We start from the raw sequence: 27,968 nt of genomic DNA, 5'->3' as shown, positions 1-27,968 counted from the left end.
GTAAGTGTGGGGAAGAAAGAAATTTTCCTCTGCCCTTCTGGTTTCTTCTGGCTGGTCTAAGATTAAATTGACATGAGACATTAATAGGAGAAAATCAAATTTAATTAATTTTGTACATATGGGAACCCCACAGACATGAGAGGGTCAGAGACAAAGAGGTGAATTGAGGTACGTGTGCCGTCTTGAGCTAAGGAATGGGATAGGGGCCTGAGGCTTCAGAGGGGAGTGGAGTAATTCACGGGGCAATAAGAAGAGCAGATGCCCACTAATTAGAGGTTTGTCCTGCTATACTGATTGGTGATAAAAGTTTATTTCTGGTAATAGCTCTTATTATGGACAAGTCCCCAGTTGAAATTCTTTAAGGAAGAGGTAAAAAGTTTCTTGAGTCCGCAGGGTCTCCATTGCCTTTAGCTCAAAATATTTCATGCCAAAGTGGTGCATCTTAGGCAGGCCTTTTCTGAACCCTTCATAAATCAAAGAATTCTCTGCCCTAGAAGATTTGCATAGAAGGGCTGTTTTTGTAGAATTCCTGCCCATGCTTTGATTTGGGATTTGGGGAGTTAGGATAAGGCAAAATGTTAAGGAGAACAGTAAACATTCTTACTATTTTTTCTTAAGCCAAGCCAAGCATGTGAGGATTTCCTAAAAACTAAAGGTCAGCATGAAGCAGCCTGCAGCTCCGGCTCCAGCTCTGGCAAGCCCTGGCTTTATCCGTTCATCTGCGGGAGAGTCTTGCCTTTGTCCCAGCCCTGCTCTCCTTAAGCCAGTTTGCTGGAGTTTTCCAACAATCATGGGAAGCAGTTATTTATTTATTTATTTATTGCTAGTTAGCACCTTAACGAAGAAATGGGAAGGCTGTGTAGCATGTAACATTAGTAATAAAAAAAAATTATTGGCTGTTTGATTAGATATTTAAACATGTTTGCCTAAAATAATGCCTATTCTGTAATAACTTGGGTGTGTCCCGATGTTTAGTCACGTTGACTCAGCATAGTTTCTCTGTTGCCAAATCTCAGACTAGAGCAATCAATTTGTTCCTGCAACACAATCTGATGTTAGGCCTTTCTTGTAAAGGAGCCCTACAGAAAGAGGAAATAGTTGCAACAAAGTTATGTTAACCTAAAAATAGTCAAAATGAGAGGCGTTTATTTTGGGATCAAAGAATTGCCATTTGGGGTACAAAGATTTGGGAAGCAGCCCAAATAGTGTCCCGCTAGGGAGTAAGGGGCAGGGGCTTTTAAAGGCAAAAGAGAGAGGTTTATTAGAAAGAATTGTTAATTAGGGTTGGTGACAGAAAGCTAATCTTGGTTAAGCATGATGGATAAAGCTAGTTAGAGGGAGACAGAAGTCTCACTGTGAGGAGCTGCAGATTTCTTGCAGTTACTCAGTTCAAAAGGTCATGCTCTGCCCCATGAGGACATGCCTAAGACCCCCATTCCTTGATGGCTCCCTGGCTTCATCTTAAAGCCCTTAGACATAAGGAACTCTGTTTTAATAGTCACAGTTGAAAGGTATGAGAGGCACCAAGGATCTCGTCTTGAAGGGAGCCATTGTGTAAAGTTCTACCTGTAAAATTTCTGCACGTTTTATTTGTTCTCCAAAACTAGTCACTGAAAGTTAATTTCCGTTTAAAGTCAACTAAACAGCTCCAACATACAGATATATCCAACTTCACTGGGAAAATATGTCTCTGAGTTTACATGATTATGGTCTGCTAATCCGATTAGGAAAGAGCGCTGGGCTCAGTCCTAGTAGATTTGGGTTAAAGTTCAGTTCTCCCAGTAACTAGCTGAGAAAGTCAACTTCTCTGAGCTGAGTTTGTCATGTTAGATAATATTAATAATGACATCTTAACATTGTATAGCAATTTGAAGTTTACAGGGAGCTTTCGCAGACATGAGCTCATTTTGATGTGGGGAAGAAGGCAGCACAGACAGGAGGTGGTATCCTGCAGTCAAGGAGCCTGCAGACGGCCCTGGAGAGCGGCAGGAGTTTGGGAAGCTTCCAGTCTGTTTGTCCTTTTTGAAGCTTCTCCCCGAATTTCCTGATTCTGGGTCTCTCTCACTTGCTTCAAGGCTGAGGTGCCGAATCCAGCCTGTGAAAGAGGGATGCGAGAGGAGGCAGCACAGGATCTATGTCAGTATGCCCCATGATCCGTGCCTTCAGTAAAAGACCCCTGACCCTGACCACTCCCTGCCGGACTCAAGATGAATGCCTTAACTGCAGACAAAAGGACAGTGATATGGAGGGAGCGCTGGCTACGGCAGGGTTAAGAGGATAGGGGGTGCTCTCTACAAAAAATAAAAAACCATAAAACTGGAAAAATTATTAAAAACATTTCAAGGCTCTTGAAATTGACCAAAGGCAGACAAACCAAGAAGCACATTCTTGGAAAAAACTACTAGAGCCTCAGGTAAGAGCACTGGGAGCCTGCATCCTTCTTACCTGGGTCTGCTCCCCTCTTCTCCCCATCTCTACCTCCTGTCTTTTAGTAAGAAAAGTTGTTTTACCAGCCAATCACTTTGCTCCAAAGGGTGCAAACTTCATCATATTTGTTTGCAGGGGAGGAGACCTGTAGCTTTTTTATCAGCTAAAAGTAGCAAATCTTCAAAGAAATGAATGGGGAAAACCTGCAGCTTTCTAGTCTCAGGTTTCAGTTGGGCAAGCAGCAGACTTTCCAGAAATTTAACAGGGAATGAGAATGCCATAGAAGGACTAGATAAGCTCTCACAACATCCTTGGCTGACTGGGAAACTGCAGGTGCACAGGGGAGACTCCAGAAAGCGCCGCAGAAGGTAAAACCCCAGGGAGACTTGAGAAGTGGGGGAGTTGAGAATGCACTTCCCGGTGCGCACACAGACAGTGCGCATGTGGAAGCCTTATGGGCTTGAGGTGTCTGAGCACATCTTCCCAAGTCATTCACTGGCCACTAAGTTACGGAGACACAGGGCAACCTTCAGGCAGCCATGCTAAAAACATAAGAATGAAAAAACTGAACAGAGCATCAACGTATGTGAAATGGGAGTTCTAGGAGGAGAGGAGAGGAGAGAAAGAAAGGGCAGAAAAAATTATTTAAAGAATTAATGGCTGAAAACTTCCTAAATATGTTGAAGGACTTTAATTTACAGTGTTAACTCTATGAACCCCAGTAGGGTAACCACAAAAATATCCACACCTAGACACATCATAGGTACACTGCTGAAAACCAACTCAAAGGGACAGGTTTAAAAACAGCAAGAGAAAAACCACTCATCATGTACGGGGGAATGACAATATGATTAATGGTTGACTACTCATCAGAAACAGTGACAGTCACAGCCACTGAAATGGGATACTCAAAGTACTGAAAGAAAAAGAAAATTGTCAACCAAGTTTTACATCCAGCAAAACCGTTGTTCAAAACATAGACCTTCCCAGTTAAGAAAAAAAAATGGAGAGAAATAGTGCTATCAGACCTGCCTTACAAGAAATGCTAGAGGAAGAAATACTAAAGGAAGTCCTGCAGGCTAAAGGAAAATGACACCAGACGATGACTCGATTCACCAGAAGAAATGATCGCTGGAATGACAAATACACACCTAAATAGAAAATACCTTGCATTTTTTCTCTTTCCTCAATTTTTTAAAAAACAAGATTGTGGGGCTGGCCCTGTGGTGCAGTGGTTAAGTTTGCACATTCCACTTCAGCAGCCCAGGGTTCGCCAGTTAGGATCCCAGCTGCGGACCTGCATGCTGCTTGTCAAGCCGTGCTGCGGTAGGCGTCCCACATATAAAGTAGAGGAAGATGGGCACAGATGTTAGCTCAGGACCAGTCTTCCTCAGCAAAAAAAGGATTGGCGGTGGATGTTAGCTCAGGGCTAATCTTCCTCAAAAAAAACCAAACAAACAAACATAAGATTGTTTAAACTAGTAATTATAACATGTATTGTTGGGCTTATAACATATATTGATATACATGACAGTAACAGCAAAAAGGAAGAGCGATGAAATGGAGCTATAATCAATAAAGGTGCTATATGTCACTAGGATTTTTAGTACTAAGCTGAAGTACATTGTAATAAATTAAAGATGCATATTATAATCCCTAGACAACCACTAAGAAAATAACTCAAAAGATATATTTAAAAAATCAACCTAGGGATTAAAATTGTACACACACAGAAAAATTAACACAAAAGATGCAGTAAAAGGACAAACAGGGACATGAAAGACATGAGACATATAAAACAAATAGCAAAATGGCATCCATATAGCCAACCATATAAATAATATATTTTACATGTGAATAGACTAAACATTCCAATCAAAATGCAGAGATTGTTAAACTGGATTTAAAAAAGCAAGAGCCAACTATATGCTGTCTACAAGAGACCCTTAAGAGTCAAAGACACCCATAATTTGAAAGTAAAAGGTTGGGGAAATTTACCATGCAAACAGTAATGACCAGAGAGCTGTAATGGCTATATTAACACCAGACAAAAGTGACTAAGAAAAGAAATATTAGACACACAGAGGAACATTTCATAATTGTAAGGGGTCAATACATCAGGAAGATATAACCATTATACATGTATATGCATCTAGCATTAGATTTTAAATACGTGAGGCAAAACTTACAGATGTGAAAGGAGAAAGAGACAACTGAAAATCCATGATACAAATTCTCAACAAATTAGGAATAGAAGGGAAATTCCTCAACCTTATGAAAGGCATCTATGAAAAGCCTAAAACTAACATCATACTTAGTAGTGAAAAACTGAATGCCTTCCCCCTAAGATAAGGAACAAGGCAAGTATGTCTCCCCTCATTACTTCAACACAGTACTTGAGGTTTTAGCCAGTGCAATAGACAAGGAAAATTAAAGGCATTTAGATTGGAAGGGAAGAAGTAAAATTGTGTTTATTCACAGTTGACTTGATTGCAGATGATAAGGTCTCAGGACAGAAGATGAACGTACAAAAATTAGTTCTGTTTCTATGTACCAATAATGAACAATCTGAAAATGAAATGAGGAAAATTCCGTTTACAATAACATCAAAAGGAGCATTTGGAATACATTTAACAGAAGAAGTGCAAAGCCTGCGGGGCTGGCCCTGTGGCCGAGTGGTTAAGTTCGCGCGCTCCGCTGCAGGCGGCCCAGTGTTTCGTTGGTTTGAATCCTGGGCACGGACATGGCACTGCTCATCAAACCACGCTGAGGCAGCGTCCCACATGCCACAACTAGAAGGACCCACAATGAATACACAACTATGTACTGGGGGGCTTTGGGGAGAAAAAAGGAAAAAAAATAAAATGTAAAAAAAAAAAAGTGCAAAGCCTGTACACTCAAACTACAAAACATTGCTGAAGCAAAGAAGATCTAAATAAATGGAGACACTATAACAAGTTCATGGATTGGAAGACTCAGTATCGTTAAGATGGCAATTCTCCCTCAACCTACAGCTATAACGTACTCCGTATAAAATCCCAGGGTTTGTGTAGAAATTGACAAACTGACCCTAAAATTTACATGGGAAATGCCAAAGGACTTAGAATAGCCAAACAATTTTGGAAAAGAACAACAAAGTTGGAGAACTTATATTACCTTATTTTAATTAAAAATTGCCATAAAGTTACAGTAATCAAGACAGTGTGGTACTGGCATAAGGTCAGTGCAACAGAATAGAAAATCCAGAAACACTCACCTTTGTGGTCAACTGATTTTTGACAAAGACGTCAAAATAATTCAATGGGGTCTTTTCAACAAATGTTGCTTGAACAATTGGAAATCCATATACAAAAATAGGAACTTAGACCCTTACCTTATATGTTAGACAAAAATTAACTGAAAATGGATCATAGATCTACATGTAAGAACTAAAACTATAAAACTTGTGGAAGAAAACATAGGAGAAAATCTTTTGTGACCTTGGATTGGGCAAAGATTTTTAGATACATCACTAAAAACACAATAAATTGGACTTCATCAAAATTAAAAACCTTTTCCCTCAGAAGACACCACTGAGGAAATGAGACGACAAGCCACAAACAGAGAAAATATTTTCAAATCATATATCTGATAAAGAACTTGTATTTAGACGACATGAAGAACTTTTAAAACTCAGTAACACGAACAATCCTAGTCAAAACAAAACAAAACAGGCAAAAGTGGGCTGCGTTTAGTGAATGGCTTCCGAAGAACAGAATATAGAAAAGTGGACAAGCAGCTTCACAGCGCAGAAACGGCCAGGTGACCAAGGTCGGCATCATTAGTGTTGAGAACACGTTCCGCTGATATGATGTCATGAGACCGCACTTCACCTCTGTGCTTTTCTTCTGCAAAATCTATAACTCCAGTATAACCAAGAGAAAAAACATCAGGCAAATCCAAATGGAAGTACATTCTATAAAATCCTTGACCAGTATTGCTCAAAACCGTTAAGGTCATAAAAAATAAGAAGAAACGAAGAGACTGAGGAGACACGAAGAAGACCAGAGGAAACTAAGGAGACGTGATGTCTAAATGTAACGTGGTATCCTGGATAGGACCAGAACAGAAAAAGTACAATAGTGGAAAACTGGTAATGCTACTAAAATCTAGAGTTTAGTTAACAATATTATACCAATGTTGGTTTCGTAGTTGCGACAAATATACCATGGTAATATGAAGATAGTAACAATAGGGGAAACTAGGTGAGGACTATAAGGGAACTTCCTGAACTATCTGTGCAAGTTTTCTATACATCTAAATCTGTTCTAAAATTTATTTAAAATGAACAAGCAAGAGATTTGAATGGACATGTCACCAAAGAAGGTACACAAGTAGCTAATAGACATTTGAAAATATGCTCAACATTATAAGTCATTAGGGAAATGCAAATAAAAAACACAATGAGATACCATTTTACATCCACTAGGATGGATGTATCACAAAGACAGACAGTATCAAGTGTTGGCGAGGATGTGGAGAAACTGGAACCCTCCTACACTGCTTGTGAGAATGTAAAATGGTGCAGTCACTCCCAAAATAATTTAGCAGTTCTTAAACAGTTAGACCTACACTTACCATATGACCCACCAATTTCACTCCCAAGTATCTATCTACCCCAATAGAAATGAAAACATGTGCTCACACTACAATTTATGTACATGGATGTTCAAAACAGAATTATTTATTCTTTCTTTATTGCCCAATCTAGAACAACCCAAATATCCATCCACAGCTAAATGGATAAAGAAATTGTACACAATGGAATACCACTCAGCAATAAGAAGGAATGTACTACTCATAAATGCAACATCTATAAGCTTCGAAAACATTATGCTAAGTGAAAGACCCAAAAAATTACATATTATTCCATTTATATGAAATTTCCAGGAGAGGCAAAACTATACGGACATTAAGTGGATCAGAGGTTTCATGGGGCTGGGGGTGGGAGCAGAGATTGACTAGAAACAGCAACAAGAGAAAATGTTGGGGTGATGGTTACACAACTGTATAAATCAAAAATCATCCCACTGGACACTTAGAAGGTACAAATTACTTGGCATATAAATTACACTTCAATCTTTTTTTTTAAAGGACAGTGCTATGAAGAAATGACATCATTTTAAAGTAGGGTGCCAATATAATTTATCATCCAAACTAGAATAATTCTGAGAGTGAAAGGGCTACTTATTAAAATTATGCAAGAAGGCAGGTGTGAACCAGGACTGCTCCAGACCAACTGGCATGGAATAGTGCCTCCTTTATTTTATTTTATTTTATTTATTTTTTGGTGAGGAAGATTCGCTCTGAGCTAACATCTGTTGCCAGTCTTCCTTTTTTCTTTTTTTTTTGGCTTGAGGAAGATTAGCCCTGAGCTAACCTCTGTGCCAATGTTCCTCTATTTTGTATGTGGGTTGCTGCCACAGTATGGCTTGACGAGTGGTGTAGATCTGCACCCGGGATTGGAAACTGCAAACCCAGGCCACTGAAGTGGAGTGTGCCAGACTTAACCACTATGCCACAGGGCCAGCTCCAGTGCCCCCTTTTAAAAACTGGTGTAAACCTGTCATTTGATAGCAACAGTTAGTGGCCATCTGTTACGTGTTATACATGGGAAGGTGATAGAAATGCACTTAGGGACAAGATAGACATGGTCCCTACTCTTGTGGTTGATGGTGCATTGAGGGAGATGGAAATGAAAGCAGGCAGCGACAAGCACTGGGCTTGTCGGGAATGTGGGGGAGGTGTCTAAGTCATCTCAGGAAAATAGAGGAAGCCTCCTGTGAGCCAGGACTGCAAGATGGTAGGATGTAGTAAGGTGACAACTCACGTCCTGTTCTGGAACCAGAAAGTCAGTCAGTGTCTCTAGAACACAGTGCATAGGGGTGGCCAAGGGAAGAGGACAGAGGTGAGTATTTGTCATACACTGTTGTGTATTGTGAAAAAAAGACTGCACTGCTTGTCTTTCAAAGTTAAAGTCATCATCTAGGCTGGAGCTCTAGCAGAGAAAGGGCTGTTTCGCCCCCCTGGATAAGTCATGTTGGTCAACCCGGTGGACTTGGTCTGAGGTGTTTGTTCCTAGAGTTGTATTGGGATGCTCCGGGGGAAAAAGGCATTTAAAATAGGATGTGCTGGTGCACCCTACCTAGGCCACCGTCAAGTGATGTAGAACATGTAATGACTATAGGGAAGAGAGGAGAAGACGCCTGGGATGATGTGTGTTTGGTTCAGGATATTGTGAAATTCATGGTTATGTCATTATCCAATCGGAATTTTTTCTATGGCAAACAATTCAACAATGAACCATTTTATCACCAGCTGAGCTTGAACCATGGGAACCGCTCAGGAACTTTGCAGGAAGCAGTTTATGTCTCTTCTTTTTGAGTCCTTTTCATAAAAAAGATAGAAGCTAGTATATAGGTACTAAGTATCAGAACGCAAGTTCCCATTTGTTTCATTTAACCCTAGAGCTACCCTGTGAGATCTCGTCCTTCCTGTTTTACACATGAGGAAGCTGAGATTTGGTAACTTACCCCAAATTGTATAACTAGAAAGAAATGGAACCGGAGCAACCCATGGTCCATGTGGCACCAAAATCCATTCCTTTCCCTCTCCATCAAGCAGCTTCTGAGAAAGATGTTCCAGATCCTTTGAGAAGCCATCTGATCTGAGTTCTGCAGTGGTGTGCTGTCCCACGACTGAGGCTGTCTCCCCAAATCGCAGGTTTATTGAGCGAGACGTTGGAGAGCATCTAACCCATCCCCAGTTCTAGTGTTTGTCACTATGTGCCTCAGCAAGTCCCAGCTCTCTGAGCCCCAATTTCCTCATCTCTAAAACATGAGTTGGGCTAGACCAGTGGTTCTCAAACTTGTTGGTCTCAGGACCCCTTTACACTCTTAACAATTATGGAGGAACCAAAGAATGTTTGTTTATGTGAGATATATCAGTCAATATTTCCCATTTTAAAATTAAAACTGAGAAACTTCTGAATAACAATTTCTCAAAACAAATGGAAATTCAGGGAGATGAGTGGTACTGTTTGACAGCTTGGCGAACCTCTGTAACATCTGGCTTCATACAGCTTAAGACAGCTGGATTCTCCTGTCTGCCTCTACCTTTAATCTCTTCCCTATCACATGCCCTGTAGCCTCTGGAAATCTCCACTGTACACTCGTGAGAGAATGAGAATGAAAAAGCCAAATAGTGTCCTACTGCTACTGTGGAAATAGTTTTGTCCCCTCTTCCACCTGAAAGCACCTGAGGGACTTCCAGGGGTCCTGAAACACTCTGAGAATTCTTTCAAAAGGTGGTCCAAAGGTAGACCACCTGCAATCAGATCACCTGAGAGTCCTGACAGAATGCACATTTCCTGGCTTATCCTAGACCTGTGGGATCAGAATTCACATTTAACAAGCTTCCTTGCACGCTGGAGTTTGGGACAGTGGGTTGGGAGAGCTCCAAGATTCCTGCCAGCCTGGCTCATCCAAAGCTGTGAAGTCGGCTGTTTTGGTAGAGCTGGGATTAAGACCCAGGTCTCCGTGCAGGGCTTTTGCTGTGGCGATCAGTTCACCATGTTCTACTCACTTCTTTCCCCATTCAGGGAAATGCTGAGGGGAGCAAGGCACCTTGTTATAGCTTTAAAATAAATTCTGGGCTTGCATCCAGTAAAAGCAAGAAGGAATGAAGGGAAGGGCCCATGGGACACGGACCTCTCTTCTCCTCAGGAAGTTCTGTTCTAAGCTTGGCCCCTTGGGGACATCAGTCCATGAACACCACGCCAGGCAATGGGAGTATAAAACGAAAAGAAAAACGGTACCTTCAGGAGTTTTAAGACCTGGCTGGCACAAAACAGGCAAATACGGAACTCAAGGAAAGGAACAAATTGATATAAAGAATGCCTCTGGTGAAGAAAACCTAATATAGAAAAAATATTTACATATAAGATTGTGATATTTAAAAATTTCAGACTAAGATTCCTTTATTGGATTAAAAATATTGTTACTGTGATTTAATTAACACAACTTCCAACAGGAAAAAAAAAGGCTATAGTGGGACATTTGCTAACATGGAAGTTATTATAACAGTATCTGTTAAAAACTGTATTACAAAGTAACTGTGCAATTGGTGTGATGGGAATAGCCTTAGCTTTGAATCGGCCACAACTGGGCCATTAACTAGCTGTGTGACTCTTGTAATTAAACATCTGGTGAAGGGCCGGCCTGTGGCCCAGTGGTTAAGTTCCCCGGCTCTGCCTCCGCGGCCCAGCGTTTCGCCAGTTCCAATCCTAGGCGCGGACATGGTACCGCTCCTCACGCCATGCTGAGGCGGTGTCCCACATGCCACAACTAGAAGGACCCACAACTATGTACTCCGGGCGGGGGGGGGGGGGGGGGGGGCGGGCTTGGGGGAGAAAAAGGAAAAATAAAATCTTAAAACAAAAAAACAAACATCTGGTGAGCACTTACTATGTGCAAGTTGTTACTGTCATCTCATATGAAGCATTCACAGCAAAACAAAAAGCCCTAAATTTTACTGGAGGAGCTAAGCCTCCTTCACAAGCACCTGCTGTTAGAGGCGGCAGGGTTCAGTGCTGAGGGTCAAGACGCCTGGGCGCACCGGGCGACTTTTGAGGACTGCACGTGGGAGATGGTATTTAATACCCTGGATGGACGTTCAGCATCGCGTCGCCTCTGGTTCCGCAGCGGTACGGGAAGAGGTTCAATGACACGACCTCCGAGCCTGGCCCCATCACATCCAACAAGTGCATTCACCGCCTGCTCTCTGTGCCTGTTTCTTCACCTGCAAAAAGGGGCTTCATGTTTCCCACAGAGGGTCGTGGTGAGGACCACCACTTCTTCGTACCCGTTACCCATGCCCACAAACCAGAAGAATAAACCTTGGTCCCCTCCCAGAGTTGAGCCATACGACGCATAAACCCCACAATGCACCGCGGCGATGGGAGGAAGGAGTGATGGACACTCGGACAACAGGCGTCCAAGTGCCTGTAGACTGGAAAGCGCGGCCCAACGTGAGCCACCGCCTTACGCACGGAGCCGGCGAACAAAGTCCGGGACCCGCGTGTCCTCTGCTCTGCCCCCTCCGCCTGTCACCGCGCCGCGTTCTGCACCCTCCAGGTGTCCCGGGCATCCCCGGGCCCGCGCCCGGCCCCCATCCGCCCCCCTGCCCCACCCCGCTCCGCCTGTCCCGGCGCCACGCCTCCTGCGCGGACACGGGCGCGGTCATCGATGTGCTCGGCGCTCTTCTGAGCTGGCCCCTGGGAGTGGGCGGGCCCGTTTGCCTCAGGTGGTCTCACTGGCGCTAGGGAGGACCAATGGTGTGGCCGCATCGCTCCGCCCCTTCCTTTCGATTGGCTGCCGCCGGAAAGCCGGGACGGCGCCCTCGGGGGGCGAACCCGAGCGCTGCTCATCCTCGGTCGCCCGCGCCGCGCGCTCTTTAACTCTTCGGTTCCTTCCGTTCCTGCCCGGTCCGCTGCCGCCGCCATGGCCCAGTGAGTGACGCCTGCCGGCGGCCGGGAAACTCTCCGAGGGCCCGCGCGGGGAGCGCAGCCGCTTCCGATGCGCCCGGGCTCCGGAGGTCTCCTGAGCCCGGCCTCGTGGTGCCCGAGCCCCGGACCCCCAGGGGCTCAGCCCCCTCCCAGGCCTCGGGACTCCCCCGATCCCGAGCTAGCCCCGCAGCCGCGCCTTCCCCTTGGACCCAGCCCCTCTGCCCTCGCGGCGGCGCAGGCGGGGCGGATCCCCGTTCCTAAAATGGCCGGTGGGGAGGGGGCAGCGTGGCCGGGGGAAGCCAAGACCCGGATCCGGAGGGCAAGAGGCTGGACGGGCGCGGCCCGGCCTGCAGGGGCTCCTCCCCGCGATGGGAAACGGACGCCTGGACCGAGTCGTTGCCCGATAGCCCGGAGCGCGGGGGAGATTACGTGCCGGGTAGACCCTCCTAGTGCGCGGCCAGTTGTCGGCGAGAGGCCTTGAGGTCCCTCGAAGCGGCGCGGTGGGGAGTGGCCTGCCTGGAGTTTCTCGGAAGGCTGCGTCCTAAAGTGTAAAAGGGAGTAGTGGGGTTGAGGGGAAGTTAAGACAAGTTAATCACAGCGAAAGCTGGAAAGCTCGGGTCCTTGCGTTGGGACGGATTAAGTGGAACTGACACTTTTTTCTTTGTTCCTTTTTCCGGTCTTTCAGAGCTGATATTGCACTGATTGGACTCGCTGTGATGGGTCAGAACTTAATTTTGAACATGAATGATCATGGCTTTGTGGTAAGTCATAAGGGACACACTCTTTTGGGGGTTCCTGGGTGCCGTGATGGGTGGTGGTTCTGCGGATTTCAAAGATGCCATGTAATCTGGAACGTGTTTCTCTTTGTATGTGCTCTATTGATGCTTATGACCTTTTTGCAAAGAAGGGAGAAACACCACTTTCCCTGAGCGTGTGGCAGGGCCAACCCCTCAATGCTCTGAGGAGGAAAAGTCCAGCTAAATGTAGCTGTCAGTGCAGGAAGGTTTGAGGCCTGAATAGACCTACCGGTAAGTACCTTGAGGAGAAATCCCGCTGGGTGTGCAGAGCTCTCTCTCTGTTGCCTGAGGAGATGCGGGGATAGTAAAAAGTTTATGTATAAATACTAAACTGGCTCAGATACAAAGATTATCAGTGACAACAGTTAGCAGTCTACATCCTGTTGGTTCCTAGATTTGATTCTGAGTCTGAACCAGCTAGTGACAGGCTGTAGCCTGCTATGCCCTGGGTAGTTGACCTTCGCTTATGGTATTCAGCTCTTTGCCATTTCATCCTAATCAAGTTACCTTTGCAGTGATCAGTCAGCACTTGGGCGGCGGAAAGGCACAGGCAGGGTCTGAGGTCCCAGACACCTTCGGTTGAATAGACGTTTCGTAGTCACGTGGTCTGCAGTCTGATGGTCTTGTGTGGTCTAGATCTTCTAATCAGGCCTTTATGTCCTTCTAGGTCTGTGCTTTTAACAGGACGGTCTCCAAAGTTGATGATTTCTTGGCCAATGAGGCAAAGGGCACCAAGGTGGTTGGGGCCCACTCCTTGGAGGAGATGGTCTCCAAGCTGAAGAAGCCACGGCGGATCATACTGCTCGTGAAGGCTGGCCAGGCTGTCGACGATTTCATCGAAAAGTTGGTGAGGCCAGCTCTACTCTCGGCTGCTACTGCTGGGACAGAACTTTTCTCATTCCTTCCTTTCACTATTTTACTTCAGAGGATTTTTCCGCCTCTTAAATTTCTGGATATGAACTGCTCAGTTCTGACAAAACACTTGCTTGAATGTCTCAGTGTTGGTTAACTTGACTGGCACTAATTAAGTAATAACGTATCCTTGGGTGGTAATAATTCCTTATATATAATATTCTGAGGACACTAAGACATGTTTTAATAAGAATTCATTAACAACAAGAAGAGAAACAATAGTGATCTTAGTGGGACCTTTGGTATTCAAAAAAACTTACAGTTTTGATTGTGTATTATGAACATTTCATTCTATTCACTACTAAACCTTTAGTGTCCAAATTTAGAAATAAATTTCATTTTTCTCAGTATTCCTGTAAAGCAAAATTCTCCAATTGTTGTATAATTTAATGTAAATGACAAGAGATCCCCTTAGTGAATCCTAGGAACTGCACCCTAGGTTCTTATTTTCATACTGAACAATTTGTTGGCTTTAGCAAGTATATCTGTTCTGGAAGAAAAAAAATCTGTGTATGGGCTGTGATGGCCATGCCGGGGCAGGGGGCACCCTAGTGCTGAGCCCCCCAGGAGGGTCTCTGGGAGGCAGACCTCAGTGGCAGTTCTGGTCCCTGATCCTCAGCTGCGAGGGCCATGCTTCACATGGGTGCTAATCTTGGTTCTTTAACACATTGTAGTCTGACCCTTGTTTCGGCTTTCCTCCACCACCCCAGGGCTGGGGGGTCGTGGGCCCATTCCTGTTCGTGGTCATTGCCAGTCTGTCTCCTCACGCTCGTCTGTTGTCCATTCTGCCCCTGATCCCACCGAAGGACTGATGGCCGCTCCCCGCCTGGATGGCCGTGGGAGAGGAGGAGCTGAGGGGACAGCTGCCTTTTCCCCAGGGATGTGTCAGCAGCACTCGAGGGAAGCACTGTTGCTATACGCTGTTTCTGGGCCACCTCTAGGCCCCTTCCCTCAACAGACCTCTGGGAAATGATCACACTGTGATAACTTGAGAGGGTTTTCCTCACCGATGATAAGTGCACACGCCCTCGTTGCCAGTATCCTGCAGCCTCCAGGTGCTTTTCTCGCAAAAAAAAAAAAAAAAAAACATGGTTGAAGGCAAACTAGTGGAAGTTATTTAGATAGTGAAAACCAGTTCTACAGTAACAGCTCTGAAAAAACCACAGCATTAGCCACTTGGAAGAAATGCCGTTATTGTGAGAAATGTAGTGATGTAAACGGAGGCAAGGGGTGAACATTCCTTTTCTACAGGAGTAGTGTTAACAGCGGGGTTGTTTCTACAGGGAGAGGAATTTGTGAGCAGTATGCTACCATTAGAGAAAAAATGATCTAGAAAGCAAGAACATTCTGATAAAGAAAGGAGATACCAAGCTTTTTGTGTAGCAAGATGCCAGGCTGCCTGTGATTAGCTGTAGACAGAATGGACTGAAAAATGGTCGATTACTCGTCACCATGGGAAGATACTAAGTAAGGTTAACTGGCGCCTTGTGGGGGAGTTGGAATAAATAACGAAGCCAGCCTGGTTGGGTGCCGTAGGAAGAGATTCTCGTTCAAGGCCTGGTCTCTTCCTGCCATCTCCACTCAGTGGTGATGAAATCATTCATTCACACGTGAAGCCGTTTGACATATATTAACTGGACTCCTGCTCTGTTCTAGGCAGAGATTTAGAGGAAGTGGGTTAAGTTTTTAGAACTCATCCAGTCCCTAGTTTTGGGAGTATAAACCAGGCAGGTGGTACACGTTGGATATGCAGAATTTTCCAGGTAGGTTTTGTCTGTTGTAAAATCTTAGAATAGTTAAAGAATGGTTTCAGTGGTGGGGAGTTCTGACTGGGTTTGCTGGCCCTAAGCTTTTAAGTAGGGGCTAGCTCTGGTCGCAGAGAGGATTATTGAAGATTAAGTATTACATACCTTTAGACTGGGTTTATTTAGGATAAATTCTTGTCTGTTTTAATTGGTCAAGGTATGTTTTATTTTTGTCTTTCATTTCTTTGGTCCACGTTAATGCTAGTGTCTGGTTACAGGTACCATTGTTGGACACTGGTGACATCATCATTGATGGAGGAAATTCTGAGTACAGGGATACTACAGTAAGTATTCTTCAGTCCAGATTCTTCCAAGGTTGAGAACATTCTAGAAGAAAGTATCAGCATTGCACATGTGACGAGAGTGGTCCTGTGGTGCTGACTCTTTGGGGATTGGTACTTACGCTGTTGTTCTCTGCCTTTGTTTCTGCTCAGACGTACTTGATGGGTGAGGTTCTCACTGGTGACACATGTAACTTGAAGGAATGACTACTCCTTAGATAGAGCGGGCTGAGAGTTTATGCTTAACTCTTCCCTTCCTCTTCCACCAATCCATGATGCATCAGTTTGTAACACGGTTGAGAACCACTGCTCTAACGGCCTCATATCCGGGGAGCAGTCCCTGTACAATCCAGCGTGCCGAATGGCAGAAGTCATACTTGTATTAAACCCACTCTTTTTTTTTCTTTCTTTCTTTTCTTTTTTTTTGATGAGGAAGAGTGGCCCAGAACTAATATCTGCTGCCAGTGTTCCTCTTTTTGTTTGAGGAAGATTGTTGCTGAGCTAACGGCTGTACCAGTCTTCCTCTGTTTTGTATGGGGAATGCTGCCATGTAGCATGGCTTGACGAGCTGTGTTTAGGTATGCGCCCAGGATCCAAACCTACGAACCTGGGATGCTGAAGCGGAGTGTGCAGACTTAACCACTATGTCACCAGGTGGGCCCCTAAACCAACTCTTAATTGAGTCTTATTGAACAAGGTCTTTTCCAGTAAAATGAGAATGTATGTTTTTTTGTTTTTTTTTTTAAGATTGGCACCTGAGCTAACAATTGTTGCCAATCTCCTTTTTTTTTTTTCTGCTTTTTCTCCCCAAATCCCCCCAGTACATTGTTGTATATTTTAGTTGTGGGTCCTTCTAGTTGTGGAATGTGGGACGCTGCCTCAGCGTGGCCTAATGAGCAGCGCCATGTCTGTGCCCAGGATCCGAACCTGTGAAACCCTGGGCCATCAAAGCGGAGGCGCGAGAACTTAACCACTCGGTCACGGGGCCGGCCCCTGTATGTTTGGTTTTATTATTTCCCTTTGGGGACAGGATAGCTATCTTAAACTTCCATGGATTTTTTTTTTTTTAACTCCCAAACTGAGAGGGTTAGATTTCTTGAATGATCAGGTTATTCCTGGATCCTTGGATCATTTCATGTCAAATGTGAGATCTCCATATCTGTCTTGCATCTCCACTCATTCATTGGGAGAAATTTATTTTATGGAAGAGTAATGAAATTATTTTTCTTTCATGTAGAGACGATGTCGAGACCTCAAGGCCAAGGGCATCTTGTTTGTGGGGAGCGGAGTTAGTGGTGGAGAAGAGGGGGCGCGGCATGGCCCGTCACTTATGCCAGGAGGGAACAAGGAAGCTTGGTGAGTACCAAGACACCACTGCATTCGGCACAAGGGAGCCTGGCCTTTGAGAACGAGGAGCTGTGAGCAGTTCGCCGCCCTGATCTCTGGCATCTGAGTGCTGGAGATGGATGTGCTGGGAATGGCTCTTTCATCTAGACAGCTTGTTGCTTTGGTGTAATTTATGTGCGTATTCATCTTTGCCCTTTTTTCTTCTGTTATTCCCTCCAATACTGATAAAGGAATTTCTAAATAGGCTTAAAGGATTCAGAGGCTTTAAGGAAGGAGTTCAGATAATGTCCTGTGTACTGTCTGGACTTGGGAGTAAGATCTGCCTGTTTAGCTGATGTACAGCCATAAAATAACCGTTTACTTAATAATTGTGAGTAATGGAACAATCTCACAGGGCCTCTTTTGTCCCTGGAAATGAAGTGGAAACTTTTTTTCTTTTTTTAAGATTTTATTTTTTTCCTTTCTCTTCCCAAAGCCCCCCGGTACATAGTTGCATATTCTTTGTTGTGGGTCCTTCTAGTTGTGGCATGTGGGACGCTGCCTCAGCGTGATTTGATGAGCACTGCCATGTCCGCGCCCAGGATCCGAACCAACGAAACACTGGGCCACCTGCAGCGGAGCGCACGAACTTAACCACTCGGCCATGGGGCCAGCCCCTGAAGTGGACACTTTTTATTTGACTTGGGGAAAAAACAAATTTTACACTGTTCCCTGTGATTGATATATATATATATATATGAGAAAGGATTGGCTGTGGAAGGGAGGTGCTTTGGTGACGTAAAGAAGGGTTGGATGAGACGGGGTGGGGGTGGTGAGTGGGCTAGAGAACCATAATGACAAGATACAAATAATTAATTATACATTAGACTGAGAGGAAATACTGCTGCTGAGACTGCAGAAAAAGAGAAAGCCAGACAGAGGAAGATAGAGATGGAGCAGGAGAGAGAAATAGAAAAGGAAGGCTCCTTTTGAGGCAGACCTGGAAAGGTAACATTCTTTTCTGAATGAGTTTGATTTGCAACATTCTAGGATTATATTAGGCACTAAAGTAAGGAGTGATCCAACCTAATCCCCAAGGGAAAGGGTTAATTGGGGCAGATTATTCTTTAAATTACCCCCCTGATGAGTAAGGCTGGAGATTGTCTTCAGTATGTGAAGTCTAGAAGTTGACGCTTTCCTGCTTCTCAAAAGCTTAAAAATATTTATCTTGGCATACCAACCCAGTGGACTATTAGACATACAGACAACACACATGAAAATATTGACATATGGGGATGCTCCCATTGCTCATTAATTAATTTTTTTCACACTGATCTGTTAGAAGTAAATATGGCACCTTTACCTGAAACAATTAGTAAAAGTTGAGTGACGTAGTGACATTTTTTTTTCTTTGAGGAAGATTAGCCCTGAGCTAACATCTACTGCCAATCCTCCTCTTTTTGCTGAGGAAGATTGGCCCTGAGCTAACATCCATGCCGATCTTCCTCCACTTTATATGCGGGACGCCTGCCACAGCATGGCTTGATAAGTGGTGTGTAGATCCATGCCCGGGACCCCAACCAACAAACCCTTGGCTCCCAAAGTGGAATGTGCGAATTCAATGGCTGTGCCACTGGGCCAGCCCTGAGTGACATTCTAAAGCTTAAGGTGTAGCTCTCTTGGCCCCCTAATCCTAGCATCAGCTTTGCAAACCTGTCAGATTTTGTGTCTTTACCTAAAACTTTCTGTGAAGAAACCTTTATTGGTCAATAGTGAGGAAAAAGCCTCAGGAGTTAATACATTCCCCTCGGGGAGCTGTGGAAGGAATGCGGAACCACTGCTGCTCCTCTGGATAATAACGAATGTGGCTCCTGGAAATCCTGCAGGTTCTCTCATTCACAGTCATGCTGTACCGGAACACGTCCAGACTAATCAAAGAGGGTCTCTACAGGAGCTTTCATGGAATTGCTTGCTGTCTGGAATCACAGCTTCTTTGGATAGGGCGATAGAAGTTTCTTCTGGGGCTTTGATGATGCTTCCGCCCAGCCTTTTTGTCCCTCTTCTCAAATCAGTCCACAGCCTCTGATGGGTTTACCTTGAGGACTTTGCATATTTTTCTTTTTTTTGCTGAGAAAGAATTGCCCTGAGCTGACTTGTATTGTCAGTCTTCTCTCTCTTTTTTTCCCCTCTCCAAAGCCCCAGTGCAGAGTTGTATGTTCTAGTTGTAAGTCCTAGTTCTTGGGTGTGAGTGCCGCCACAGCATCGCTACAGACAGATGAGTGGTGTAGGTCTGTGCCCGGGAACTGAACCTGGGTGCACCAAACTTTAACCAGAGGCCATCAGGGCCGGCTCAGCATATTCTTTTTCATGGGCATTTCCACTTCCCATTAGAAAGAACTAATTAGGGGAGGGTAGTCTTTGAATATTTAATTGAGATCTCAGACTCTGTCTTTTCAGGAGCTAAACTACAGGATTCCTTTCCACAGGCCTCACATCAAGACGATCTTCCAAGGCATCGCTGCGAAAGTAGGAACAGGAGAACCCTGCTGTGACTGGGCAAGTTCTGAGCTGCTCCTTAAAGCCGGTTGGCAACGTGGGCATAGACAGGACAAAGGGCACAGAGCAAGGACCACCTTGGTCCCAGCGGTTGGCTTTGTGACATGAGCTTCTCACTCGTTAACTCGCTAGCACGGCTAATGCCTAGAGTGCGTGCTGACTGTACATGTCCTTGTGTCTTAATTGAACATTCATAGCCCTGAGGTTGGTGTTGAAACAGCTCTCCTTGATTCATCTAAAGGATGATTCCTTAAAAAGGAACAGGAAGGATGAGGTAAAGTAAGTGGCCATGAAGTAACATGGCTAAAGAAAATGTCAAAATCAAAAGTGGGCTTTGCTTGCCTGGGTGGAAGTAGGAGGACTGAGTGGCTGTTGCTATGTCACATGTCCTGCCATGGATGTGGAAAAATCTCTTTTGCCAAGGTTGAGATGTGAGTATTCTGTGCTTGAAGAGAATAAGCTGTGGCCTTTGCCCCCACTGAGAGTGAAGGAGGCCTGACTCGGTCACACATACCTCCACTTCCTGTGTTTTGTGTTGCTGTTGAAGTAAGTTTTATCCCTTATGAGCCTCAGTCCACACCATGGGTGGACAGAACTCTAGGCTGGGGGCCTGAGTGGTAATTTTGGCTCTCCATTAACTAACGGGGTGACATCACGCAAGTCAGCCAGAAAACTTACATGGGCTTCAGTTTTCTTGTCTGTAAAATATGGGATTTGGCCTAGACGATCTTCAAGATCTCTTTAGCTCCTAATCCCCTTTAATTTTGTATCAGCATTTCTATATGCTATTTTTATTGTATTAGTTTTGTTTTATGTGAGATAAAAGGTAGAGATGAAAAAAGCACTAGGGCACATGAGGAATGAGGAAGTCCTGACTGCCTGGTCACTAAGCTGGTCCTCCATTTCAGCCAGTGGTCATTGAGTTCAGTCAGAATCTGTAGGGTAGAGAGAGGCTGGGTTGAGTAATGTTCTCTTTAGTATGAAGGACTGGGGAGGGAACTTTCATTCCTTAACCGTACAATACTACAATAAAAGTACAGTGTCAGTAACTTCTTTTTAGATATACTTTGGACAAAATCATGAAAAAAACCCCAGTACTTGTCCTTATGTGTCTTGGTCAAGTCAGGGTTGACTTTCCATAGCCTCAAGGCTTAGTCTCAGGGTATTGAAAAAACTGGTATAGATACTAAAAGCGGGCACTCCTTAGTTCATTTTTGAAGTTACAGGAAGGATGGGGTGTGAAGTAAGATGTTATTAGCCGTGTTACTTCCTGGCCAGAGAAGGTGTCACAATCAGAAGGGGGTAGGTCAGCAGTGATAACAGACAAAGGAGGTCTCTGATGTAAACGTCGGTGGATCGGTCCAAGCAGTGGCTGCCGGGAGAGGGGGTGCTCAGGGCACCCAGACATCTGGTCCATCGGGCAGGTGTACCCCTGGCTTGGAGATGGATGCATGTCATTGCAGATCCTGATGCCATTAAATGTTTGACCCCTGCCACCCACTTTGTTCTGATTCCTAGCCCACTAAACAGTTCTCAGTTTGACTTCCCCAGTGGCTCGTCTGTAGGGCAGAATGTGTTGATTGACTAACACTTGTAAGTGCCGAAATCCATAGTTAAATTTCTTGTAGTAAATTCATAAACTGGTTTTCTGGTTTTATACATCTTGCCAGTTTTCTTATAAATCGATGTTTTGTCAACTATGAGACCCCTGCAAGAACCCATTTCTGGGCTTACAAGGTTGAGGGCCAGACCTGGGATCTAAGCTCATTTTACCTTTCAGTGGCCACTAGGAACAACTGTAATACATTTATGTTATTAAATGATATAAAAAGTACAAGTGATTTAATTAGACAACTTATGGTAACCTTTAGTTGCCAGAAAAGTGGTAACCTAGGGGGAAAAAGAAGACTTCTTTTATTTGTGGGTGGGGGCTGGGGAGTTGCTTTTAATAACAATGAGAAAGAATGGAATATGGAGGGCAGAGAGCTATAGCTACTTTAAGTGAATTTGGGAATTTTGAAAAATCTTTAGAGGAATGGATTTAGAGTTAGTTTAAAATAACACTGGACTCGATTGAAGCTTGTGTTAAATTGTTATACAGTGACTCTTATGAAGATATTTGTTGTTTTTGTATGGGGAGGGAGCCTGGCCCAAGAACTTGCTGCGGGCTTTGCTGGGTGCTCCCTGCCTCTGAAGGCCTCTTGCTGTGTCGCTTGAACAGGTGGGAAGCGAGGGAGCAGGACACTTTGTGAAGATGGTGCACAATGGCATAGAGTACGGCGATATGCAGCTGATCTGTGAAGCTTACCATCTGATGAAAGACGTTCTGGGCATGGAGCATAACGAGATGGCAAAGGTGAGGCCCAGGCCCTGTCCTCAGGCTGCAGTGAGTAATCCCTGCTCAGAGGAGAAGGGATTTGCCGGTGACAATAAATCCTTCCTCATTCTTTCTCCCTTGGTCATTCTGGTAGCCTGGATGGCCTGAGTCTAATTTAAGGGAAGCTGCCAGTAACAGGACTGTAAAATATGATAGCTAGTCACTAAGCCAGAATTTCCCAAAGAATCTCGGTGGTAATCATTACCACCATTTAGTGACCCTTACTGTGTGTCAGGCGCTGTGTCACTATGTACGTCTCACTTGATCCTCCTGGTTCCCATCTGGGAGGTGCGGTATAAGCTTTCTTTTCTGAACAAGTTGGGACTGGCTTTTTGACAGTTAATCAGAAAAGTCCGTCAAAGTGGGGAAACATAAGCATTTTCCACAACATTTTACTATGAAAAATTTCATATACAGCAAAGTTGAATTTGACCTTGAACATTGTGTACACAATACCTAGATTTTGCCATTAACGTTCTGCTGCACTCGGTTTGTCGAGTTTCTGTCCGGCCCTCTGTCCATTTGACTTTTTTTGTACATTTCAAAGTAAACCACAGACATCAGTACTCCTTTCTCTGAATACTCTGGCATTGTTAACTCGGCAAACATTTGTCTTATTGAAAGTCCAGGAAGGTACAGTCAGTCACCAGTTGTCCTTTTCTCTAAGTGTGTTTCTGATTGCGTTCTAGTCATCTTTCTTTCATCTAGAATTTCTAGTTTCAACTATTTCAAGTGGAACCTGATTTAAAGACACTTACTGGTAAGGTACACAGTACAGAATCCTTCCAAATTTTTTACATTTTTCTTCCTAATTTCAAAATTTGTCGTCCCCATGTATTTTGTTTCATTGACTTGCCTGTATCATTCTTTCCAAAACAAAGTTAACTTTGTTTTCATAGAAACAGTGCTTTGCTTTTTGTGTTCATATTTAATTGGTTTGTATAAGAGTTAACGTATTCATTCAGCACGTAGATGTGAGTGCTCTCCTGCAGGCCGGGCAGGTTGGGGTGCGACTGTGAGAAGACATAGCCCCACCCTCACGGAGCTGGGGAGACCGGCAGTAATGATGACAGAAAGCATACAAAACCCATTCATGGTGACTGTTAGAAAGAAGAGGACGTGGGTGTGAGAGGTGACCCAGGCAGGCCTCTGAGGAGGTGAGGGAGGAGCGTGTGCTCAGGAAGGAACAGTTGTGGTCGTCAGAAAATCAGCATCACCAGGTGCAAACCAAACACGACTGACTCTTGGTTAGCGGAAGCCTCAGCTGGGGGGAGCAGAAGTATCGGGGCAGAGTAGAGAGGAGCCTGTGAGCCTCGGTGCTGAGCCAGTTGTGAGCACTCGTCAGTTTTTACATAAGACAAGGAGTCAGTTAAGGGACCTTCTGTATGATCCTTGCTTCTCTCATATTGTTTCCTTACGTCCTGCACGTAGGCATTTGAGGAGTGGAATAAGACAGAGCTAGACTCATTCCTGATTGAAATCACAGCCAATATTCTCAAGTTTCAAGATACCGATGGCAAGTACCTGCTGCCAAAGATCAGGGACAGTGCGGGGCAGAAGGGCACTGGGAAGTGGACTGCCATCTCGGCCCTGGAGTACGGTGTTCCCGTCACCCTCATCGGTAATGTTCAGCTTTCACTTGTACCCTTTGCTCTCACTGCTTTGACCCTGATGTCCTTCTGGAATGTTGATATAGACTGGCAGCTAAGGCCCGGGTCTTGAGAGAATCTGTTCAACCTTGCTCAGCTTTCCGAGCTGTTTCTGTTTGCATATGAAAAGCTCACGGTGTGAGAGAGGCTGAAACTGCTTCTGAATCTCTTCTTTTGATCCTTCTCCCAGTCATATGAGCTTTGACACAAATTCACACATTACTGTCTGTCTTAGCCAGTTTGACCTTTGAGATAGTTTTAGCATTAGTGATATAAATGTGGTCAGTGGCCTAAGACTTTTTAATGGGGAAGGCAACTGTAATGGAATTTTTGGTACAAAAGTTCACAGAATAACATAAGCCTATGTACTACTCAGCATTTATTGTAATATTTTGCTGAGGATGTTTTTTTCCCTCTAGATATTTTAAAAATGCAATATTACGTATACATTTCAAGTTCTTCAGTATTCTTTTCCTAAGTTCCTTACCTCTCTTCTTTTAGAAGAAAATCATTATCCTAACATTGGTGTATGCCCTTCCCTTTCATGTTTTTTATATTAATGAGTTAAGCATCAAACTCAAAAAGATATAAAGAGAAGGGAATAATAAAAGAAATAAACAGAAAAATTAATAATAAGATTAACCAAACCACAAGTTGGTTCTTTAAGAATAAAATAGATACACTTCTGGCAAGATTGAAAAAGGAGAATCAGAAAAGGTGCCCAGCATGTTTACGGAAAGGCTGATCTTTGCTCCGGGCAGAATGGCTCCCCTCGTAATAAAACAAATTTTCCTGTTTGCTCCTCCAGCTGCAGGTCGCCACTCCCTCCCGTCTCCTCCCTCCTTTTGATTCCTGATTATTATGCCTCAGCCTCTTTACAAAGAACTTCCGGGTTGTGAGGCCCAGTAAGGAGGGAAGTGGGTTCATTAGTCTGGCTCTATGTAGAAGGAAGCTGGCTGCTTTTTAGCTAATCTGAGTGCCACCCTGGGCAGAGGACTGAGGGGACAATAGCTGGGAGCAGTTTACTTGTCACTGACTCAACTAGAAGAGTAGTGCAGTCTCAGAAAGAATCCTGCTCTTGGTTTAGAGACTTTGTACCCTTTCTACCAGTTGCAGGCCGGCCAGGCCGAGTCCCTGGACGGGTGCCATTTTTGTTTGCTGAACTAATGGGGAAGTTAGTCTTCAGCTGACCCTTGGGTAACGCTCAAGGGTTTCGCCACACTTGCCTCCTTGCGCCAGTTGTCTTACGAAGCTTCCTCCCAGAAGTGCTAAGTCATCGTGTGTGCACCGCAGGAGCCACGCGGGTGCTGGGCAAGGAGGGGAAGGCACCTGCTTTTGGTGTGTTTCAAGCTTGGGTAGTGTTCTCAAGTTGATGGCTAGTACCCTTTCCTCAAAAAGAAAGTCCTCAAAAAGAAAAGTTCCCAGAAATTTGACTTCATTTTGTCTGTGGGAAAAGAAAAAAAATGGTCAGAGTAATTTATTCTAATTATACAAATTGTCAGTTGAGCAAACAGTCTTTTATAAGGGAGAATTTTTGAAGATATTAAATGTCTTAATATTAAAATACTATATTGAAATGTTTTTTATTCAAATGAAGTAAAATTGTGAAATTTAATGGTGATCAGAGACATACTGTAAAGTGCAAGAATTAGAAGGTGGAATTTTTGAGGGGTCATTCTGTGTGTTATTTCTCAACAGTTGTTTCAAATTGATGGGTAGTTAGTGCTTTAAAAGAAAATGAATGAGTCTTTGGTGAGCACTGAAAAATTAAGGTCCTATCAATTGAAATTGAAGTTTTACTCATGGACCAACATGGAGTAATTCTGAATAATAGTGGTTTTACCTCTTTGTTTTTGCCCCCAAGCTCCTCTTTGAATTTCATGGTGAGCTTTGTGGTTAAATACCTATATTTAGGGGCCGGCCCTGTGGCCGAGTGGTTAAGTGCGCGTGCTCCACTCCGGTGGCCCAGGGTTTGCCGGTTCGAATCCTGGGCGCGGACATGGCACCACTCATCAGGCCACACTGAGGCAGCATCCCACATGCCACAACTAGAAGGACCCACAACTAAAAATACACAACTGTGTACCAGGGGGCTTTGGGGAGAAAAAGGAAAAATAAAATCTTTAAAAAGTCACAAAACAAACCTATATTTATGTTGGAAGATTGACTTGGAGTTTTAGTTATCAAATTAACTGTTCAGAGCTTTTTATAAGAGTTCTTTCTGATCCAGGTTAAATTTTGTGGCCTAAGGTTGAGACTTGGAATTCTCTGTAAAACTGGAAGTCCTGCTCCATTGCTGTTTTTCCTCATTCTCTCTGGCTTGTGTGTATTCTTTTCCCTCTGTCTCATGTGTGAACTTCGCGGATATATTCTCTCTTCCCTCTCCGCCCCCATGTAGGAGAAGCGGTCTTTGCTCGATGCTTATCGTCTCTGAAGGATGAGAGGATTCAAGCTAGCGGGAAGCTGAAGGGTCCTCGAAAGATCCAGTTTGAAGGTGATAAGAAATCTTTCCTGGAGGACATTCGAAAGGTGGGCTCAGTCCCTACCAACGGTTGTCATTGGTCCCTTGGAAGGCAGTGGGGTGGGGGCTGTTGAAGGAGAGCATCCTGAGGCCACCGGGTGATCCGATTTGCAGCATTTTCCCAGACTCTTGTCCTTTCTAGGGTCTGCACTGCGGGGGGTGACATGGCTGGTAGACATAAGGCGATTACTCTGCTCATTGCAACTCTCATGTCTTGTGTCATTCTTCAGGCCCTCTATGCTTCCAAGATCATCTCTTATGCTCAGGGCTTTATGCTGCTAAGACAGGCAGCCACTGAATTTGGCTGGACCCTCAACTACGGCGGCATTGCCCTGATGTGGAGGGGCGGCTGCATCATCAGAAGGTGAGTGAGGGGAGGGACCGCCATGCTTCTGTGCCGGAGAACTGTGCTCTTCGGGCACTTGTGTGAACACTTCCCTATACCTGATGGGGTTAGTCCTCTCACTGGTACCCTGGCGACAAGACAGGCTTGGATTGTCACATCTCACTTTTTTTCCTGTATGTCACTTATTCTGGATTGTCTATGCTACACCTTTTAAAGTAGTCCCGTGAGCACTGTCGTGCCCACTGGCCTTGCCTCTCTTTGGCTCTCTGTTTTCACTGAGTGTACAGCCAGCTTTAAGGGGTGAGAACTGTAACTTTGATCCTCTCTAGGGTATCTATCAGCTTCCAACTTTTCGCTGGCATTCAGCCTGCTATAAGTAAGGTTCATTAATTTCCTCCCTCTTAATTATTTCAGTGTGTTCCTAGGAAAAATAAAAGATGCATTTGATCGAAACCCAGAACTTGAGAATCTGCTGCTGGATGACTTCTTCAGGTCGGCTGTTGAAAGCTGCCAGGTCCGTAGCCCTGAGCGGGGTGGTGGGGACTCTGTCTCTGGGGGTTTTGCTCTGGGGGCGTCTTTTTCATTTACCAGTATTGATGTGTATGAAAATCTGTCATTTAGAATGGAACCAGTTATCTTTTCTGTGGGCTGATCACTAGTCTTTGGCTTTTTCTTGCTCAGGACTCCTGGCGGCGGGCAGTCAGTACTGGTGTCCAGATGGGCATTCCCATGCCCTGCTTCACCACTGCTCTTTCCTTCTATGATGGATACAGACATGAAATGCTACCAGCCAACCTAATCCAGGTAGGCTTTGGAGTAGGTGGTAAACATTAACCTGGCTGGTATGTGAGGGTCGTGTGCCTCTGGATTATCCTAACCAAACTACTTTCTTGTTTTCTAGGCTCAGCGGGATTACTTTGGGGCTCACACGTATGAACTCTTAGCCAAACCCGGACAGTTTATCCACACTAATTGGACAGGCCATGGCGGCAGTGTGTCATCCTCTTCGTACAATGCCTAATCAGACTCCTTGTGTTACCCACCACGATTCCATAGACCAGGACATTCCATTTGCCACACAGCACTGCTTACATGGCCCTTTGCCCTATTTTCTGCTCACATCTCTTAAAGTGTTGTAAGAGACTCCTGAAAAAGTCAACCTGAGTTTATTTGTAAGGTAGTTCTGTGAGAACCGTCATGCCCTCTGCCCTTGTCTCTTGGGACTGACCAGGAAGTGATCATGTTCGTGATGGCGCAAACCAGCTGCCTGAAGCCGGGCTTTCCACACGTCCCTGCGGATGGGGGAGGCAGCAGCTCCTATCACATAGATGGGAAGGGTTTTTGTGGAATTTGATCAAACTGGAACCTTTGTATCATGCAGGTGAATTCCCTTTTTCCTCTACTTAATAAAAGCTACATTATATTTA

The 27,968-nt window shown here is 44.5% G+C and overlaps 1 protein-coding gene and 1 long non-coding RNA gene across 5 annotated transcripts; one reads left to right on the top strand and one right to left on the bottom strand.

Moving 5' to 3' along the window:
* Window positions 1–84: 84 nt before the first annotated feature.
* Window positions 85–11,640, bottom strand: LOC102150876 (uncharacterized). 2 transcript variants are annotated; one of them, XR_011436552.1, is made up of 4 exons: window positions 11,512–11,640; window positions 10,932–11,265; window positions 3,594–3,865; window positions 85–2,095 (listed from the first exon to the last, which is right to left on the bottom strand). It is a non-coding gene; the product is annotated as an uncharacterized lncRNA (long non-coding RNA). The 2 variants fall into 2 exon arrangements; XR_289876.3 differs by lacking the exon at window positions 11,512–11,640 and having other exon boundaries at window positions 10,932–11,423.
* PGD (phosphogluconate dehydrogenase) lies at window positions 11,406–27,968 on the top strand. Of its 3 annotated transcripts, none has more exons than XM_070260964.1 (13): window positions 11,406–12,519; window positions 12,657–12,732; window positions 13,436–13,615; window positions 15,704–15,769; window positions 17,004–17,122; window positions 19,579–19,648; window positions 21,870–22,004; window positions 23,457–23,646; window positions 26,073–26,203; window positions 26,426–26,559; window positions 26,956–27,055; window positions 27,223–27,345; window positions 27,443–27,968. In XM_070260964.1, the coding sequence occupies exons 2-13, from the start codon at window positions 12,688–12,690 to the stop codon at window positions 27,560–27,562; spliced, it is 1,413 nt and encodes a 470-aa protein (XP_070117065.1). In that variant the 5' UTR covers window positions 11,406–12,519; window positions 12,657–12,687; the 3' UTR covers window positions 27,563–27,968. The 3 variants fall into 3 exon arrangements, with proteins under 3 accessions (XP_070117065.1, XP_023491582.1, XP_070117064.1); XM_023635814.2 differs by having other exon boundaries at window positions 11,416–11,974; XM_070260963.1 differs by having other exon boundaries at window positions 11,944–12,471.

This window comes from Equus caballus, chromosome 2 (assembly GCF_041296265.1).
Source record: "Equus caballus isolate H_3958 breed thoroughbred chromosome 2, TB-T2T, whole genome shotgun sequence".
NCBI lineage: Eukaryota > Metazoa > Chordata > Mammalia > Perissodactyla > Equidae > Equus > Equus caballus.
Note: the sequence above shows the minus strand (reverse complement) of the source record. Positions and strands in the feature narration are given on the sequence as shown.